The sequence below is a fragment of the Microtus ochrogaster genome, linkage group LG8, assembly GCF_000317375.1.
Source record: "Microtus ochrogaster isolate Prairie Vole_2 linkage group LG8, MicOch1.0, whole genome shotgun sequence".
In the NCBI taxonomy this organism is placed as follows: Eukaryota; Metazoa; Chordata; class Mammalia; order Rodentia; family Cricetidae; genus Microtus; species Microtus ochrogaster.
In genome coordinates this window covers 2,072,800-2,092,221 of record NC_022033.1, presented here as the reverse complement: position 1 = coordinate 2,092,221, position 19,422 = coordinate 2,072,800, and the positions used below count along the sequence as shown (strand labels likewise).

Sequence of the window (19,422 nt, the reverse complement as noted above, 5' to 3'; positions counted from 1 at the left end):
GCAGATGGTCCGGGGTTGTATAGGAAAGTGGCATCCCTTTCTCCTCGGCTTTTGCATCAAGTCGTTGTTTGTGCTCCTGCCCTGACATCCCTCGGTAATGAGCTGTAACCTGTGAGCTGAATGCACCCCTTTCTTCTTAGGTTGCTTTTGGTCAGAATGTTTTCTCACAGCAAGGGAATAAAGCTGGAACAGCTCTGAAGCTTGACTATGGTTCTGACCTGTTTCTGTCAGGACTGTCCATGAGCATGTGGGCCTTGTCTTGACAACTCCTGTTCATAGAGAAAGATGTAAGCCATGACTCAGTACCTGACCACATCTGTGTCATGCACCCTCCTTACCAAGTCTTCCAAGATACCTACCAGTCACAGAGGCCGAGGCAGTGTTTAATCCTTGCTTTCAAAAACACAAGCTGTTTTATCTAAAAAAATAAGAGTGGAGAACATACAGAAACATCAGCAATGCCATAGAATGACCAGCGTGTCCTGATAACTGTACCAATGTCATTTGCTTCATGACTAGAACAGCCAGAAACACGGATATGCAAATATTCTGTGGTGGGATATAGCATTCTCTGGGTGTGTGCCCAGGACTGCATAGGTGGGCAAGCAAGGGAATGTGACCGGCGTAGATGTCCAGCAACAGGTGAAGAGATGGTGAAAATGTGGTTCGTATGCAAAAGGAAATTTATTCAAGTGGAAAGAAAAGTGAAATCTGCAGGGAGAGATGAGCTTGTAAAATGTAGTAAGCAAAATGACTCAGAATGAAAATACAGATGTGTTCTTCCTCATGCAGTTTACCCTCGCCTGTGGACCCCAATCACTCGCGCGTGTGTGTGCGCGCGCACGTGCGCATGCATGTCCATGTGCCAGTGTGCGTGTGTGTGCGTGAGTATATGTGTGTGCGTGTGTGTGCGTGCACGTGCATGTGTGTATGTGTGCCCGTGTGTGCATGCATGAGTGTGTGTGTGCGTGTGTGTGCATGCGTGTGTGTGTGTGTGTGCATGTGCAGGTGTGTGGCAAGTGCTGGTGCAGTGTAACGTTTATAACAGAGACTGAAAGAAGGTGATATCAGGGGATGAGGGTGCAGGGTAAAGGACTCATGAGTCCTGAGAGTCAATAGGAAACTAATTTTCATTTTTCTAATTTAACTCCATCATGGTTTCTTTTTCTTTTATTCATGATGGATAAGTGAATCCAATTTTCCAAATATTGAAGTACCTAGAGCCATGAAACAAAACACGCATAAACCACGCAGTTGGATACTAAAGGTGGGAAACCCTGAGCAGAGCTCTGTGGCCTCAGTGGCAGCGTTTGGGACTGGAAAAGTGTCCGGCGGGCTCCCCTGAATCATCTATGGGATGCTCTTATTTGTGAGATAACTAGAATCAAGTGTTATTTCGAAGATTTATCTCTATTATTTTTAATTACGCATCTGCGTGTGGGAATATGCATTTGAGTGCCGATGCCCCTGAACCTGGAAGCATTGGATCCCCCGGGAACTGGAGTTCAGGGCAGTTTAGATCCTCCTGGTGTGGGTTCTGGGAATGGAACTCAGGTCCTCTGGAAGAGCAGTACATCCTCTTAACTGCTGAGCCATCTCTCCACCCCATAAAGTGTTGTTTTTAATAATAGAAAAATATGTAGTTTCTTTCTTTCCTCCCATCCCAAAGAGATCATTTCTCCTTCATCTTTAAGTCATTCCTCTAAATAATGGCTACGCCAAATCCCAAAACCCGTTAGAGCTGTGAATTCTAAATGCAGGCAGCTGTGTTTGGGCTGCCCTCACCATAAAGCCTCTCCCAGAAGATAAGGGACGCCAGTGAGGGGGGGGCACCCCAACATGTCTGGGAGTGTCTGACAAGGGGCTGCCTCCTGGCTTACTTCCAGAAGACGACGCAGGTACTGAGGGCTTCTGTTCTGCTGGGACTGTTTGCATGGAGACTAGGAAGTGGGCAGGAAAGCACCCCACCTTCCTGAAAAGCAGGAAAAGTGTGGATGCTGCTCTGGGCTCCCTCGGGGTTCAGACCGCTGCCCCAGAGCCCTCTGTCTCAGCAGCTGAAACAAAGGCACTGAAGGCTGACCTTGGAGAGGCAGATGCCCCAGCTGTCACCCCAGCAGCATCCAGGGTCTGCGGGTCACTCCTGCAGGCGGGATCTGACTTGTGTGTTCCAAGGGGTTCACCAGTACCAGCACCATAGGCTCTTGTGCTGAGTTCGGCTCCCAGGAACAGGCAGAGGTTGATTAGTGATGTCAGCCAGGGAGACGAGCTGAGCTGTGGTTCTGCAGTCATACCTTCTGTAATACATTCCCGTTCCCTATGCTGCAGCTTACTTCCCTCCCCAAGTGATTGCAAAATTTGCAGGAAGCTCACCTTCCTCCTTGACCCATTCACATCCACAAGATTCCAAATTACAGGTGCTGTGCGGAGTGTTCCCCTGGGTTCAGTTGTCACAGACACCTTTGTGAGCACAGAAGGTGACATTAGCATGCCAGTCTCTCTCACCACGTGAGTCGGTAAATCAAACTGTGCCAGCTATAGGCTTTTGCCTGGTAGCTTTTGGATGCCGTGCTAGGGCAGACATGATCAGAGAAACTTAGCAAGTTTTGCAAGGCCACACAGCTTGGTCCACTAGCTCCAAGCCCTGGACTCCTGCAAGGCAGCCTACTGTACTCCTTGACCACATCCTATCATCAAGGCACGTAACAGGTGCACACTGAGGTGGAGCCCAACAAGAGAAAGACGAACATGGACTGTGCTCTCCCCACAAGTCTTTCTCAGTCGCCAGGGGGATCCAGGCAAAAGGTCACCTTCCTCTGAAAGAGCGTGTTCCTTTTACATAAAGCCTGGAATCTTCTTCATTGCTCTCTAACATGCACTCAGCTGGGACTTCGGGAGTCACTGGGAGCAAATGGTTCATTGGGATTGGGGCGGGGATGATAGACTGAGTAGGTGGGTGGGGCCAAGTGGCAGAGCAGGGAGTCTGAGCAGCCTTCTCCACAAGAAATCACTGGAGGAAAAAAATAAAATATCTCCTGGTCCACTGACCTTTCTGCGAGTTTTAATTTGTACCCAGGAGTAAATCGTCACTAAGTCTTAGGCGTCTTCAGTGCTGGCCTAAGAAGAAGCCAGTCTGTTGAGATCTTGCGTTGAAATTTTCCTAGCTAATCACCTTGCCGAAGCTTTTCATTTGTATAACAGACATCACAGGAAGGTTCCCCACAGGCGTGATTGCCAGCCAGCTCTCTGCTGTTTTCCTCTGGGCAGGAGGGAGGTGCAGATCTTTGAGGACACTTGGGGATCACGTCAAGGACCACAGAAGACATGCTTCCATCTTTTCCAAGTTGACTTCAATAGCCAGCTTTTACCCAGTCTCAGAGTCAGCCCCCAGCACGGAGCTTAAAGAAGTTAGCATCCACAGAGGCATAGTCCTGCAAAACAGCCCTTTCCCCAGCTGCGGAGACTCAGTGGCCCACACTTACCCAGTCCCAGAGTCACCCCCAGCACGGAGCTTAAAGAAGTTAGCATTCACAGAGGCATAGTCCTGCAAAACAGCCCTTTCCCCAGCTGCAGAGACACCCAGTCTCCTGTAGAGAAACGGCGGCGAGTAGTAGCAATCGTGGGTGGAAGTAGCCTTTGAACTGGACCCTCCTGGCTGGTGAAAACAGGAAAAGGACTGTAGAGAAATGAGCAGTCCACCCCAACCTTCCTCTGACCCAAGGATGGGATAAGGAAGCCCACAGCCTCCAACTCAGAGCCCTACAGCCTTAGAGAGATGGAAGGCCCTGGAGTTTCGGTTTAGCGGCTGAAGAACCTCAGCTCTTTTCTGGCTGGGGGAGCATCTGACCAGGAAGATTGTCTCTGGACACGGGACTTGGGGGTCACTCCATGACTGCTTTCTTCTGTGAAGAAGACAGCACGGGCAGAAGGCGTGGTGGTACCTCCCAGTGCTGTGAATGGTCTGTCACCGGACAGCATGGGCAGCCCTGGTCCTTACCACTACACCGTGTCCCCAGCATAGCCACCGGGGCTGGCTTCACCTTCCCACTTCCTGTGAGTTAGGTGTGGCCATCGACCCTGCTTTTCCTGCCAAACTGGGAGAGAAGCAAGGTGTGTTGCTCCACCCGCAGCGGTCGTGATAACATCCGACCCAGAGAGCCTGTTGCTTGAGCACGTGCTCTTTAGAAGCAGGGTGAGGTTGGAGATGGGCAACCCAAACCTCCGCAGCTGCTTCCCTTGAGGGTGACCCATGTGGAGGGCAAGGATGATGGAGAAGTCATGGGGGGACTGTGGTCTTTTGTCTGTGGGAGGTGGGCTTCATTTTAATAACTGACATTTTCATCACATCTCTGGGACACTATATCCACATCTCAAATGCCCGGTCCTACGGAAGTGTTAGGGTCCCGTGCTGGAAGGGGGTTCAGAGGGTCTTACATGTGGTCCTGTTTCTTCTAAAGAACTGCCCTGTGGTGTTCCTGATGGCCTCTGGTCTCTGTGGGACTGGTCCCTCTGTCTGGGGACAAAGGGATTCCTATTCAGGCATGGCTCCATCAAGAGACCGGCCCAAGCAACCTTCCTGGAGCTTTCCCAGAAGCTGGTGCTGTGGGATCCCTAACAAATCCACCATCCACAGTCCCAGATCCCTAGGTACTAGACCTCCTGAGAGCATGTCTGCTCTTGGCTCATGGTAGGGTCCACCTTGGCCCCTTAGGGACCAAGCAGCCTAAACACCATCTGTGCCCAAAGGTTTATTCATTCCTTGGTGTCCAGGCACCCAAGTGTCTGCTTGTCCCAAGGGGTCTCTGTGTATTTTGAAATTATGTGTTGTGTGTACCAGAGAAAAGAGGTCTCCTTGAAGAACCCAGCAGAGGATGCCAGGGCAGAGCAGGAGAGTGAGAGATGGGGGAACCATGTTTGCATTCCCTAGCCGCTTCTTGTTGATTCTTGGGAAATGGCGAGCAGCCAGCATGGGCGCCTTGACTGCGGAGCCCAGATGGCAAAGTTCAGGCTCATATTTGGATTCAGCCCTAAAGCTGACAAAGAGCCAGGCTTAGGCTGCCTCAGCCTGGGGAGCTCTGCCCGCAACACACACTCATCTTCATGCTGAGCTTCCAGATAGGCGCAGAATCCCCGTTTCTTCCTCACGCACTGTTAGGAGCTATTCTTCCGACCTCCTGTCTGAATGGGACATGTGACACACAGAATGTGCCCCTACCCCGAGTGATAGGTGTGTGTCCCCACTTCTAGTGATGGTGGCTAGGACTTGGGACAGTGACTCCAGGCCTCCCCAGGCTTCAGCTCTCCTGGCTTCCCAAACATCTGCAGGACCTCTCTCCACGAGAGTTTAAGAAGGGCCTGTGCCTCCTCCAGCAGTAAGGCAGAAGCCAGAGCAGGAAGAAAACGCAGGACAGGAAATGGCCCAGCAGCGCCCTAAATGGAGAGAAGCAAGAGAGGAGAGAACAGGGACCTGGAACCCATCACCCACCCTCCAGGAACAGAACGGGAGTGGGGGAGGGGCGCCGGACAAGAAAGAGTCGTCTCTCTACCTGGGCCTAATTACAAATGATTTCATTAGCCCCATCCTGGTGCACAAGCCGCTAATGAGAGAGAGGCTGGCAGTTCTAAAAATAGCCCGCTCGTCCTGTTCCTGGCTTTAGAGACACAGCCCCAGTGGGGCCGCTGGGCCCCAGCTGTCAACTCCAACTTCTTCCTCACCTCCTTCAGTGTGTGATCAGAGCCTTCGGAGGAGACAGCAGCCCTGCCCCTGGTCGTTGAGAATGAGAGAATGTGCTCCATGCGCTCTGCTCCCACAGTACCACATACACTGAGGCTGCTGGTATGCTGGGTGAGGCAGACACAGTGATAGGGGACTTACGGCTCCTGGGGGAGCCCCTGCCTAGCTGGTGTATGGCAGAGGCCATGTTTCACAATCATGTGTGTCCATCTATAAAACAGGGAGGGGCTGGGGAGATGGCTCCGTCAGGGAAGTACTTCTGAGGATCTGAGTTCAATCCCCAGAAACCGCATTTCCAGAACAAAAGCTGGATATGGCAATATGTGTTTGTGATCCCAGTTCTGGGGAGGGAGAGACAGGCTGACCTGCTTGTTGAGTTCTAAGTCCATGAGAAACTTTGTCTCAGAAAAAGGGAGGCTGAATGGAGTCTAAGGAACAATTCCCAAGGTTGTTCCCTGACTTCCACATGCATGCTCACACAAGAGCACATATACATATGTGCATCTACATATGCACATGCATGCATGCATACAGGAGCACCACTGCAGGAGTGCTGGTGCTGGTACAGGCTCACATGGAGCTCACAGTTCAGAGAGATGCGTGTGCTGGCATGTGCCAGCCTGATGTGCCGGGGGTGTTCCCACCTGCGAGATGTCCTCTAGCTTCTGCCCCAGCGTCCCCTGCCTAGCTGCATTTGAAGTTTGGATGGTGCCTATGTAAAAAGGGAATGGCGATATCCGCCCTCCCCCCACCCCGTGATAGCTGCCTCAAGACTGAGCCGGTGCCTGTGTACTGTGGTCCACTCTAGTCTGGCACATAATTCCAGCCGACTGTACCAGAGCTGCCGATGTCATCATCATGATCACTTTGTCTGTCGTCAGTCTCTGTCAGTCATCACCATCACCCCTGTCTGTCAGCAGCAGCAGCAGCAGCAGCAGCAGCAGCATAGCCACGGTCAGTCATCAGCACCACCGGGCCAGTCATCATTATCATCATCCTTGTCATCACACCTGTCAATCACCATCACCATCATCATGACCGCATCAGTTGTCATCATCATCAGCCCTGACATCATCATCCTCATCACACCTGCCCCTCATCATCATCACTGCCCTTCCTACACTGTCCAGCACAAGGGCTAAAGAGGGGCATGTTAGTTCACACTTGCCCAGGTTAGAAAGGCTACACATTCCCAGCAGCACCTGAGGCCACCACAGAAAGGTCCAGAACCACAGGGCCATGACGTAGAGAACACTCTCTCTATAGCGTGAGTGCCACTTGCTCCAGGAGACCCCTGGGCCCCATGCAGCATGCTTACCCCAAGCACCCTCGTCAAGGAAGGTGTGCAGAACTTAGCAGAGTTGCCCACAAACTTCACAAGCATGCTGTCATGCCCTGTTTTCGGTGGGCTGAGGCAGAAGCATGAACAGACACCTCTTACAAAGCTCCTTCTGGAAGTTTCCTTACAAAGTTCCTTCTGGAAGTTTCTAGAACAAAACAGAAAGGTGGGAAGCAAGACTAGACGGGCAGAGCCACAATAACTGCAGATGGCGTGAATTTGTTTTGTTTTGTTTTAAATTGTCTTTATTGAGCTATATGTTTTTCTCCACTCCCCTCCCCTTCTACCATCTTCCATATTCCCCATGCTCCCAATGTACTCAAGAGATCTCACCTTTTTCTACTTCCCATGTACATTAGATCCATGTATGTCTCTCTTAGGGTTCTCTTTGTTGTCTAGGCTCTCTGGGATTGTGAATTGTAGGCTGGTTTTTCTTTGTTTTATGTCTAAAAGCCAGTTATGAGTCTTTCTGGGTCTGTGTTACCTCAATCAATATGATGTTTTCTAACTCCATCATCCATTTGCCTGCAAATTTCAAGATGTCATTATCTTTTTCTGCTGTATAGTATTCCGTTGTGTAAATGAACCACATTTTCCTTATCCCTTCTTCAGTCGAAGGTCATTTAGGTTGCTTACAGGTCCTGGCTATGACAAACAATGCTGCTATGAACATAGTTGAGCACATGTCCTTGTGGCATGATTGAGAATCACTTAATGGCATGAGTTTGAATCACCAGAGAAGTCAAGGTTCTGGAGTCAGCAGCGGCTTCAGGGAGGAGGGGGACAGTCAGGAACCCTGGGAGAGTTCTGCCTGGGTGTTCACTGGTGTGGGCACCTAGAGGTGCCAGCTAACAGCTCTGACCCCCATTCGCTCCTCTGAGATGAGCCTGTTCCCATGTAAGTTTGTGAGGGTTCACAGGATGATGGTTTCTGAGCGCCCAGCAGGACGTGGGGTAGATCCCGAGCCGAGACTGAATGGATGGGTGTATGGATGAGAGAATATACGGAAATGTTAGCTGTATCGGTTAGCCCATGCAATGTTACCTTCAAGGAGGAAAAAACCCTTCTCTGAAGAATCCTACAATCCATCCTGTTTCCCTAGAGAATCCAAGGGACTCCACAGTCTTGAATGGGAGCAGTGGTGGCAGCCAGGCTTCCTCTCCAGAGTCCTGGGGAATTCTACCTCCCAAGCTGACATTCATGAGAAAGGCTGCTCCATTACTGCCAGGGCCCTCCTACCTCCTGAGGCTCGGGCACCCCCTGGCCAGTATGAGAAGGGTATCAGTGTCTAGACCAGCATGCATGGGAAAGATGAGTATCGATCTTCTAGGTGCTGGGAACAGCAAGGAAGAAGAGGTTGTGATGTACCCTGGACCTGAAAGCTCTCAGTGAACCAGAGTGTCTGTGGCTAGGTTAGAGAATTCATTAATTTCTTCAGTTAAGAGCCGCTATGTTCCACCCTAATGAGGCATTGGTGCGATTTATTAATGAGGTGCCCATGCTCAGTTTCTCTTACTGATTGGAGAAGCCACTAGGAATGGACAGCCGTAAATGCCTACTTCCTGCACCCATGCTGCATTGCCCAGAACAGCAGGGTGATTCACATAAACAAAGGACTGTGATTAATGCTAGAAACCAGAGTCCCTCTCCTACTGAAGAAGTCCCTCCCCTTCCCAGGGAAGAAGTCTGTCTCCTGCCTGGTGAAACCTCGCTCCTACCTAACTCAGGGCATTTCTAGACAAAGCTCAAACTCCTCAGGAAGCCGTGGATAGCTCAGATCCTGACCTTACCTAAGCTGCTTTCTCAGTCCTGATTTCTGTTGTCACCTGAAGCCATGAATATTAAATAAAGACTCGGGGAGCCTAGTGGAGCTGGTGCCACACTGAGGGCACGGGCGCTAGGAGACGGGCACATGTTCCACTTGGGTGACGTCGTAGACAGAAAGAGCGTTCTGAAATTTCCCGTCAGAGATGTAACGTCATCGTGGTGTGAGATTACTGTGACACTGACCGGGTCCATCCCACACAAGTCTACAGCCGGTGTACAGGGTTTCTCACGCCCCAAAAGCCCGGGCTTTTCTGGAAACTGGGTGATGGTTGAATGAGCAGAGGATGTCTGTCTTTGGTACATTTGACTTTGCAGAGTAGACCATGTGTGTGGAATGGCAGGAGAAGGAACCCCCTCCTGCCCTGCCCAGCTGGTCTATTACTCAAGTCTTCTACCGTGTTCACTGTGATTGACAGCACAGGTTGACACACTGGTATTAAGTAGTTTGCTGTCTGGCGTGTGTCCACATAATACTGTTGCTCAGAATTCCCTGGGGGCTTCTCCATGTCCACTTGTCCATCCTCTCTCCTTGCCAGCCCTTACAAGCCTGATTTCCTGCCGTGCCACACAGTACCCTAAAAAGTTGGGCTTGCCTAGTGCACCATCTTCTCAGCCTCCACTAGTACCCTGCATCCAAACTCCATCCAATAGCCATAGTCAGAGCAAGAGAAGTTGGAGTTTGTGCATTCTTTCTTTCTCCCTGCTCTTTCTCAAACACCTAGCAAGGCAGCTGCTGCCAACCCTGAGCCCATCGGAAGCCTGGGCCCTTTCTGATAATGCTCCTTACCTGTGTCATCTCCCAGGACTCTGCTCATACCTGCCCCATTAGGGGGCCCGAGAGCCACACATCTCCTCCGCCCTCCAGAACAGGTCTCCACAAAGCCTCAGTTGGTGGTTCTAGCCTCCCCAAGGGACGGTGAGTTTTCTGGGGAAGGGATCCTTTTATGCTCATCCTCATCCTGGGCTGGTGATGGGGCCTGTGCGAATGTTCAATAACATTCATTGTATAAGATTGGTACCCAGGTTACAGATCCAAGTACAGCCAGGACTTGAACTCCAAAGTCATCTTCCCACCTTGCCCTTGAACGTATAGTCTAAAAATCTTCACCAACACCATTTTTAAGATAGGGAACCGATGGTGAGGTGGGGGACAGATACAGAGAAGACATGAGGAAGGCAGGGCTGGAGAACTGGCTCAGCAGTAACCCAAGTTCAGTTCCCAGTGTCCATGGGTAGATCACAACCTCCCACAACTCCAGTTCCATGGAGTCCACCCCACTCCCTCCCCAGCACAGTACTGGCCTGGCTCAAGGCATCCCTTGGTGAGGTCAGCAGACCAAACTACACTTTCTAGAAACCACTTCCTGGTTTCCTCAGCATATGGCCACCTCAGGATCCTACTGAACAAGATAAAACCAGAACGAATAAAGCTAGCCCCAGCCCTGTACTAGGCCTGCAAGCTGGGGTCCACTAGAGTCCAGGGACACCTGACTAGCATGTGCAGAGCCACAGCAGGCCGACTGCTCCTGAACTGGTACACATGACCTCTTGCGGCAAATAGCAAACAGCACCTCCAGACTCTACAGGCCATTTGGGGGAAACCGAGAGAAGCGGGACCTTTGGCCCAGACATTACAATGGAGATGCCGCACACTGTCATGGGCAGGAGGGGACGGGTGGCTCCTAAGAGGCGTGTGGCATACCTATGTGTGGTTAAAGTGTACACAGAAGAAAACATCTGGGTGGACTTTGTAGAAAGTATTCCTTCATGCAAACTAGCTGCCAGTGTCAACATATCTGCTATGCTCAGCTGCACTCCATCGTGAGAGGGATCTGTTGACTGTTGACGCTCCAACAGGAAAGGCAGGGCGGGGAGGTCGTGGGACCCCCACCTGAGATTTTGGCAGATTCCTTCTGCCCTGCCCTTCCATCTGTATGTACTTCTACCCTAGGTGCCCATAGCCTTGGGGTCTCAGGCACTGCTAGAATAATAGGCTGGGGAAGGTGAACAGGAGGGAGTGGCTTCTCCGTCTGAAATTAAAATTTAAATGAAATTTATGCCTTGGCAATGCTGAAGCATGCATGGGCAGCTCGTATATGGCGGTTCTGTTGAACTTGTCCATATTGGGTTTCCTGCTCTAAGTTGATGAGGACGATTGACCAGGTCTCTTCCTCAAGAAGGCACCAGATCTCATTACAGAGAGTTGTGAGCCACCATGTGGTTGCTGGGAATTGAACTCAGGACCTTTGGAAGAACAACCAGTGCTCCTAACTGCTAAGCCATCTCTCTAGCCTGGGTTTTCTATCTATGCTGGGTAACAGTTTTCCAGTGTGGCTCCTTTGAGGCCACCCAGAGTCTACAGAAAAGCCATCACCCATGTTCCGTAAGCAAGCCCAACTCACTGGTCCCCAGTTTGGTGGAATGATACTGTGGTTTGTCACTGGGTCTTTGTAAGGAGTGGATAGATCCATCCTCCTGGAAAGGAATTTTCAAATCAGATCCATGCAGGGGCCCAGAAGCCTGCCTGCAGCTCCGGTGACACCCTATTCATTTCCAGGCTCGGTTGGTGGGAATCAGAGAAGCAATCTCTGCCCCAATAATAACCTTAGCTCCACTCCACCAGACCCCTTGTAACAAAACCCAACAGAATTCTGTTCCCAACCCCCCTGCTTCTCCAATCTGAGGAGACTCTGTGCCCAGCGACTTGGCATTCCAGGGCCTCACTGCCCTCAGACATCTCAGCACAGAAGGAGGGAGCCCCATCTCTACATGGACCTGCACCATGGGAGCCAGGGATGCAGGCTGGAGCAAGCTGCGGGCAGAGAGCCTGCTAACGGGTGCTGTTCCCCAGCTGCACACGGCTCATGATGGGTGTTCTGGCCACACATCCAAGCAGGTACAAGACAAAGATGCAGGTGGAAGAAAACCAAGCCGGGGTGGGGCCAGCAGTACGTGACCCATGCCAGGCTAACTGTTCAAGTCTCATTAAGAAAGAGCATTGATCGTTCCCATTGGGTGCCTTATCGCCAGTAGCAGCAGTTCACGTAACCGCACATCCACAAGGTCACCCTCACTCATCACAATCAACGAAGCACCTTCCCTGATCCTCCCCATCTCAGAGCCTTTGCTCTGCTGTCCCTTCTCAGGACAGTTCCTCTGACCTCCTCGTTGTCCTGGCCACCAAGGTTTTGTTTACACTCTGGCTCGTCCGTATGTTCTCCTCGGCACACCAAGATCCACCTGGGCAACCTTCGGAGTCTGCCTGTTCACACCTAGAACCCTGGCTGGATGGTAGGGAGACCCTGAGCCATCGTGGGAGGGCGGGCTGAAGGAGCGAGAATGGCTGGCTCTGAGAGCTGAACAGCAGGCGTGAAGCTCATGCGTCCCTCAGCAAGGATCCAGCCACACGCTCCCCTCCAGCTCGGTTGATCTTTCCCAACTCACCTAACAAGGGAAATAATAAAACAAGGTGTTCGCAGACACAGCACAATTCTGCAGCACTCTGTGTTGGGGAGATGCAGTCTGCTGCCCCTGTGAATGCCAGGCCACCTGCAAGCGTGTGCCATCCCAGCTCCACCCAAAGAGCCAGCAATTAAAAGTGACGAGGGCGAAGGGTTAAAGACAGCCAGCCTCCTGATAAGAGCAGAGCTTCCTTTTGCTGCACAATGTAACTAGGATGCATGGTGCACTGGATGCATCTGCAGATGTGTCTGCAAGCATGGCTGCACCTGTGCTGCTGGGTCTGCGGGCACGGGAGAGGTGTAGGGTAGCATTTTAAACAAAGGGATCTGAACTCGTCTGGAAGAGAAATGGTGCTCAGCTGTTGAGGACCCGTGATGAGGGCTGTGCGTTGGTGTTCAGGGAGCCTTAGACAGCTGGGTTTCAGAGCTGGTGACTGTGGGAGCCACTTCTACATAACAGGGCTTTGAAAGGCGCTCTGACCTGTGAGGCTTGGCCCCTGGTGTAACTTAGGAGTTGTGCACGACTCCAGCAGCAGCCCAAGGACATCAGCTTGCTGCGTGCTTTACTGCTTGAGCCTTAGACAGATTATCAAAGTGTCCTGAAGTCAGGTGCAGCGCTCAGTAGTGCATTCCCGTAATGCCAACACTCGGGGGGTTGAAGCAAGCGCATCTCTGTGTGTTTGTCACCAGGTTGGGCTAAATAGTGAGACCTTATCTCTTTCTTTTTTTTTCTTTTTTTTATTTATTTATTAAAGATTTCTGTCTCTTCCCCGCCACCGCCTCCCAGACCTTATCTCAAAAGATAAAAAAAAATTAAAAAGTTCTAACATGGAAGAGAAGAAGGTATTTGTGATGGCTTGGCCCTGAAGCAGGCTGCAGGGATTCGGTGCAGCTTGGGCTCTACTGACCAACGAGTCCTGTCCACAGGTCCTTTGCGTCAGTGGACTCTCTGTACTGCCTTCTAGCCCTGGCCACACTGGCTGCAGCTGTTCCTTTAACTGTAACTGAGCCCTGCAGTTTGTTCTTCACACACAGGGTCACACAGAGCACACAGGACTCCAGTGCCTGCTGGAATCCGTGATCCGTGCCCTGCTGCAGCCCAAAGGGCTTTCTTCATCACCTCCCCTCGCCCCCCACCACTCCACGGAGTTCCCTGCCACCACCCATGGAGGGGTTAAGACGTCAGTCCCCAGTGTTGTCAAGCTTCATTGATTTTACTAGGGCTTGGCTTTTGGAACACACAGGGGCTTATCTTGGTATTTTGTACTGATCATATCACAGCCCAGCCACTGTCGTTTTTATCTCTGTTGGTAACAGTTGGGGGTCAGCAATGGGTCCACTCGATCTGTTGCTAGTTTTAATTTGTATATGTCTGAGGTAGTTTGCTAATTTCTTTACATTTGAAAACAGAAAAGAAAAAACAGTTTGTTCATCCGTGGAAAAGTAAACCGTGCCAGGGAGCCACAACCCAACCCTTTGGTCCCCCAGAGAAATGGGGACCTGCAGTCCTTGTTGTCTGGAGAGAAAGAATTCAGTTAGGAGATGCAGATAGGCTACAGGAGTTCATTTGGTAAAGCCCTCCAGAGCAAGCTGCCCCCAGGTGGAGGGCAGTCCCCTGGGCTCTGCATTCTGATTTTACTACATTTGCTCGTGAATTTGCTTGTTTGTTTATGGGAGGGGCAGCACAGGCTGCGGTGCCAGTCAGGAAAGAGCTTGCAGGAGTCGGTTCTGTCCTTCGGACCTATGGATGCCAGGGACCAAACTCAAGTCTTCTGGCTTCATGGTGGTTCCTTCATCCAGTGAGCGGTCTCACCAGGCTACGCTGGGCAGAGTCAAGCCCACAATACAATAAAGTTATAATGATATCGAGTTATTTGAGGACCCAGACCCTTTGACAGAGGACAGTGTTGCCTTAGCCCTCATATAGTGCAAACCGCCTAATTCCAGCTTCAAGGATACTTAGTCACAGGGACACACCCTGATCCTCAGGAGACCCAGCCAGGTTCTCGACACTGACCGCTCTGTCACCTGACAGAGCAGAAATGCCTGGTCTTGTTATGTTTAAAAACATTTTCTAGTCAGGCATAATGGCGCACATCTTTAATCCCAGCTCTTGGAAGGCAGAGGCAGGCAGATCTCTGAATTCAAAGCCACAGGTGTACAAAGAAAGTTCCAGGATATCCAGGGCTACGTACAGAGAACCTGTCTCAAAAATAATAATAATTAAAATTAATAAAAGCATATTCATTAAGCCCGCAAATAGGAGGAGCCAGCGACTGGGGAGACGTCTCTAGTGAGTGATCTGAGAGAAGGGAACCCACGTGTTATTTATAATTTCAAGGCAGGCAACAAGAAAAGGTGAACATGCAGGAAAAACACTTTATCAAACGTAAGTGCAAGTCCCTTTTTTTAGTTTCTAGAATAAATAGTAATTAAATCATGTAAGCTGTGACAGTGAAATTGCTTATAAAACCAACCCTCCCACCATAATTGCTTAGATACCCACATTTTTATAAATACTGGGTAACTTTATCCATTGCTTTTATCAGCAGAATGTGACACCAGCTGTTGGTGCTTCATAATTTACCACGGAGTTGGGTGACAGTCACAAAAGCACGTGTCTAAAAAATGCACTAACGTGGGCCAGACAAATATGCAGTCCTGGAGACGTCTCTTTCTGCGGTGGAGTTGGAAGTGGCTGCAGCTCTGGGGCATCTGGAGGGGCTGACAATTTGGTTGCCTAATTAATGTTTTGGAAGCAAAACGACGCGGTACCCAGCAGCATCAACGAGTTTTGTTAACTGTGTGACTAACCAAGAAAGTCTGTGACTGAGCCAAGCCTGTCATCCTGCCTCTGCCCCCAGCAGGACACAGGTGCCTGACAAGTGTCAGATGTCACTAAGTCACAGAAGGGCCAGCCATGCAGATCCCATTTCCAGAATGTTCCTGTTGTGGAGGGACAGCCCTGACACACCAGCTTTCTCCGGCTCCTTTATTACACTTAGCCTTCTCGGGCACAGGAACAGAGCCAAAGAACTGGGCATCTACACTGCACAGGCAGAGACTGGTGGGAGTCTTCCTGTGTGGGTGGAGACTCCTGCTCCCATTGAGCAGCACAGGGCATGCAGAAACCCTGGCAGGAGTAGACGGCATCCACCTGGGTTTGAGGGTGGGATGCTCATCCATTGTTTTTCCTGCTCTCCAGATACTTCTGGAGGACAAAGGAGAGCCTGCCTAGTGAGGTCTTTACGGTCTCAGGGCTACTTGGGGAGCACATGCTGTACCTGTTGTTGCAGCCTGCTTCCTGGCCTTCCTGACCATCTTCTCTCCTCTTACAGTCAAGTTCAGCAGCTGCTTGGGTACCAAAGGGACGCAGTATGAGACCAACAGCTTGGACTTCAAAGTCGGGGCGGATGGGACTGTCTTCGCCACCCGGGAGCTGAAGATCCCTTCAGAGCAGGTGGCCTTCACTGTGACGGCGCGGGAACGCCAGACTGCTGAGCAGTGGGACGCCATGGTGCGGCTGCTGGTAGCCCAGACTTCATCCCCACACTCTGGACACAAGGTAAGAGGAGGCAGCGCAAGCAGGAAAGCCTGGGTCCAGAGCCCAGGTGTCCCCTCCCCTGGGGTCCCAGGCAGAGCCTTTCCCTGACTCCTAGATCAGGAATGACAGTGCTTTGTCCGTGCCCATCAAAGGCGTGGCATCACCCCTGCCTCCACCGTGCTGAAGTACGTGAGACGCCCTCGTGGGTGGGGCATCTGAGAGGTCACCGGGCCCTGAGCCCAGTCTACTAAACTGCCACCACTGTGACCCTCTCCGTTGCCTTTTGAATGAGTCACTCACACTTCCCCCTGCCCTGTAAGCTACAAGTGCTGTCTGCAGCCGGGGCTCTCAGAGTGCTGTGCCTACTGGGAGTTTTCAAGGCCAGGGGAGTTGGCAAGCAGAGCAGATCAACCACGAGGCTGGGAAACCAGGGTAGGACTAATTCAGAGCTACGGAGAGATGGAGGGCAGGACAAAAAAGGAGAGAGGAAGAAAGTGAGATGGGGGAGATGGGGAGAAAGGCGGGGGGGGGACAGCTGAGGGGGAGGGGAAGGGCAGATAAGGAGGGGGAGAGGAAGAGAATGGGTGGATGAGGAGGGGAGGGGTACGCGAGGAGGGAAGAAGAGACAGAGAGAAAAGAGGTGGAGCTGGGAAGGGATAGAGGGCTAGAGAGAGGGGAAAGGAAACAGTGGAGGAGGGAGATGGGGAGTTCTCCTGTGATGTCTGCAGTCTGTGCACCGTCTCCTTCCCCCAGCTGTATCCCCGGGAGATAAATGGGGCATGGGGCCACAAGGGCACCTCCCCTGTCCTGGTCCTGAGATCACTCTTCTCGCGCACTGTCTAACAAGCAGTTCCCATGATGCCCCACATCCTCTCTGTTTCATTGTTTGTGCTGGGAAGCCCAGATGGCTGCATCAGCCTCAAAGCAACGGAGCTGGGACTAGCAGAGAACCTGCAGGCTGGGGTGCCTGCAGTAGGGAGACACCGAGAAAACCCAAACAACGAGAGAGGACAGCAGGACAGGTGGGTCCCTCAAACTGCGCATGGTTCCCTAATCAGTGCAGTGTAAGGCAGTCTCGGGCTGGGCCACTGCATGGGGGCACTCCCAGGAAATGCCTACGAGGGCCTGAAGTTAGTTGAACAAAGATAACCACATTCTTTTATGTGGGTTTGCCCAGAGCCTTACATAACTGAATGTTCCTTTGAAGGCTCTCAGCGGGAGAAAATCTGCACATTTCCAAAACCCCACCTGACCAAGGAACCCTTTGTAGAACAGCCAGCAGGGCAGATGTGCCAAGGAACCCACTTTGGGTTTTGATCTTTCTTGTATACAAGTGGGAGCAGAACCTTGGGAGGATATTCTTTCCCACCAGTGTGGGAAAGTAGGGTCATAAGCGTCCTCCTGTGTGAGGGAGCCAAGCATCTTAACTCATTACTAGTACACACCACACATGTGCGCGCATGCACACACACGAACACACCCACACCACACATACAGACACACAGGCATGCACACACACGCACACAGATACACATACGCGCACGTGTGCACACACAGACACACACATACACACAGGCACGCACAAACACGCACATAGACACACGTGCACACACACATCTTTCCCTGCCTATGGATCACACAGACACACACATGCACACAGGCACACACAAACATGCACATAGACACACACGCACACCCTTCCCTGTCTATGGATCACACAGACACACACACGCACACAGGCACACACAAACACGCACATAGACACACACGCACACCCTTCCCTGCCTATGGGTGCTGAAGACTACAGGACAGGCAGGTGTGGACGCTCCCTCTTCCCTGTGTGTTCTTCATGCACATCCCCTACCAGGACTTAACACTCCCCCTCTGTATTTGTTACTCTTCTTGCTTTGATTTAAAATGTCTGAGAAGAAGACAAACCTATGGCTCACAGTTCAGGAGGATGGCAAGGCTGGTGGTCACATTTCATCCACACTCAGAAAGCAGAAAGAGGCAGATGGTGGTCCTTGGGCCCCCTTTCTCCTTTTTATTCAGCCCAGGACCCCAGTCACAAGGTAGTGCTCCCCACCCATGGGGCGGTGCTCCCCAGCCATGGGTGATGCTCCCCAGCCATGGGGTGTTGCTCCCCAGCCGTGGGGTGATGCTCCCCAGCCATGGGTGATGCTCCCCGGCCATGGATGATGCTCCCCAGTCATGGGTGATGCTCCGTGATGCCCCCCAGCCAAGGGTGATGCTCCCCAGTCATGGGTGATGCTCCCCAGCCATGGGTGATGCTCCCCAGCCATGGGGTGTTGCTCCCCAGTCATGGAGGGTTACTTTCCAGTCATGGAGGGGTACTTCCCAGCCATGGGTGATGCTCCCGGCCATGGGTGATGCTCCCCGGCCGTGGGGTATTGCTCCCCAGCCGTGGGGTGATGCTCCCCAGCCATGGATGTTGCTCCCCAGCCATGGAGGGTTACTTCCCAGTCATGGAGGGGTACTTCCCAGCCATGGGTGATGCTCCCGGCCGTGGGTGATGCTCCCCGGCTGTGGGGTGTTGCTCCTTAGTCGTGGAGTGGTACTCCCCAGCCATGGGTGGTATTGCCACAGTTGGGGTGGATCTTCCCATCTCAGCTAACACAATCTGGAAAGTTCCCTACAGACATGTGCAGACGCCATCTCAGGGATTCCAGATCGTGTCAAACTGGCGATCAATATTAATCATCACAGCTGTGGCTTCCTGAGCCGAGCAGCTCCAGGCTCTGGATTGTGAAGCTGAAATTGTACCTGGTGATCAAAACCCAGGCTCCTTATAGCCCGTTGGAGGCTTGGGGTGAAATTACTGACTGAGACTAGATCGACGCCTTTTGTTAAGGCCGTCAGTGAGGGGAGCTCTGATGTGTTGCTGCAGTTAGCGGCTTCGAGCACTCCCGCTAGTCTGGAGAGGGACCAACAACACAATGAGGGACGCGCCTGTGAGCCCCGTCGTCCCTGACCCATGACGTCTGACTGCAGGTGACAGCTGTCTCTCCTGTCTTCCACTGAGTTTCACGTCTCTCTTGCGGCCAGCGGCCCTGACCTGACTCTAGAGTCCATCCAGACCCCGCTCTGATGGACCCAACTAGATCTCAGTTTATCATCCGAGGACAGAGGGCGTCATTGTCTGTATCGACAACACAGATAGTAAAGATGAGCAGGGTTACCCAGCCTCTTCCACAGGAGAGAACTGGGCCTCCAGGAGGAAGTAAACTATGACTCTCTAGGTACAGCTGAGCCTGGCAGAAGGAAAGCTAGGATTCTCCCGTTGGTCCTGGGAATTCCAGGGTTGATTGTCCTGAAACAGAGCAGTGATGTCATTGACATCCTGTCCTGGAGGTGAAAGTACGCCATCAGGTTCTGTGACCTAAGGAGGTCACACAGAGTAGCCTTCGTTCCTGTCGGTGGTGCGTCCCAGCCCCAGTCCCAGCCCCAGCAGTCCTGTGCTCAGCACTGTCACTGCTTCTTATCCCAGGGAGAGCCAGGG

General features: G+C 51.9%; 1 protein-coding gene across 1 annotated transcript in view; it reads left to right on the top strand.

Moving 5' to 3' along the window:
* The window catches only part of Cdh4 (cadherin 4), a 471,330-nt gene that overhangs the window by 328,483 nt on the left and 123,425 nt on the right, over positions 1-19,422 (top strand). The window contains exon 3 of the mRNA XM_026787264.1: positions 15,697-15,923. Coding sequence (XP_026643065.1) covers positions 15,697-15,923 — 227 coding nt within the window. The remainder of the gene's footprint in view (positions 1-15,696; positions 15,924-19,422) is intronic.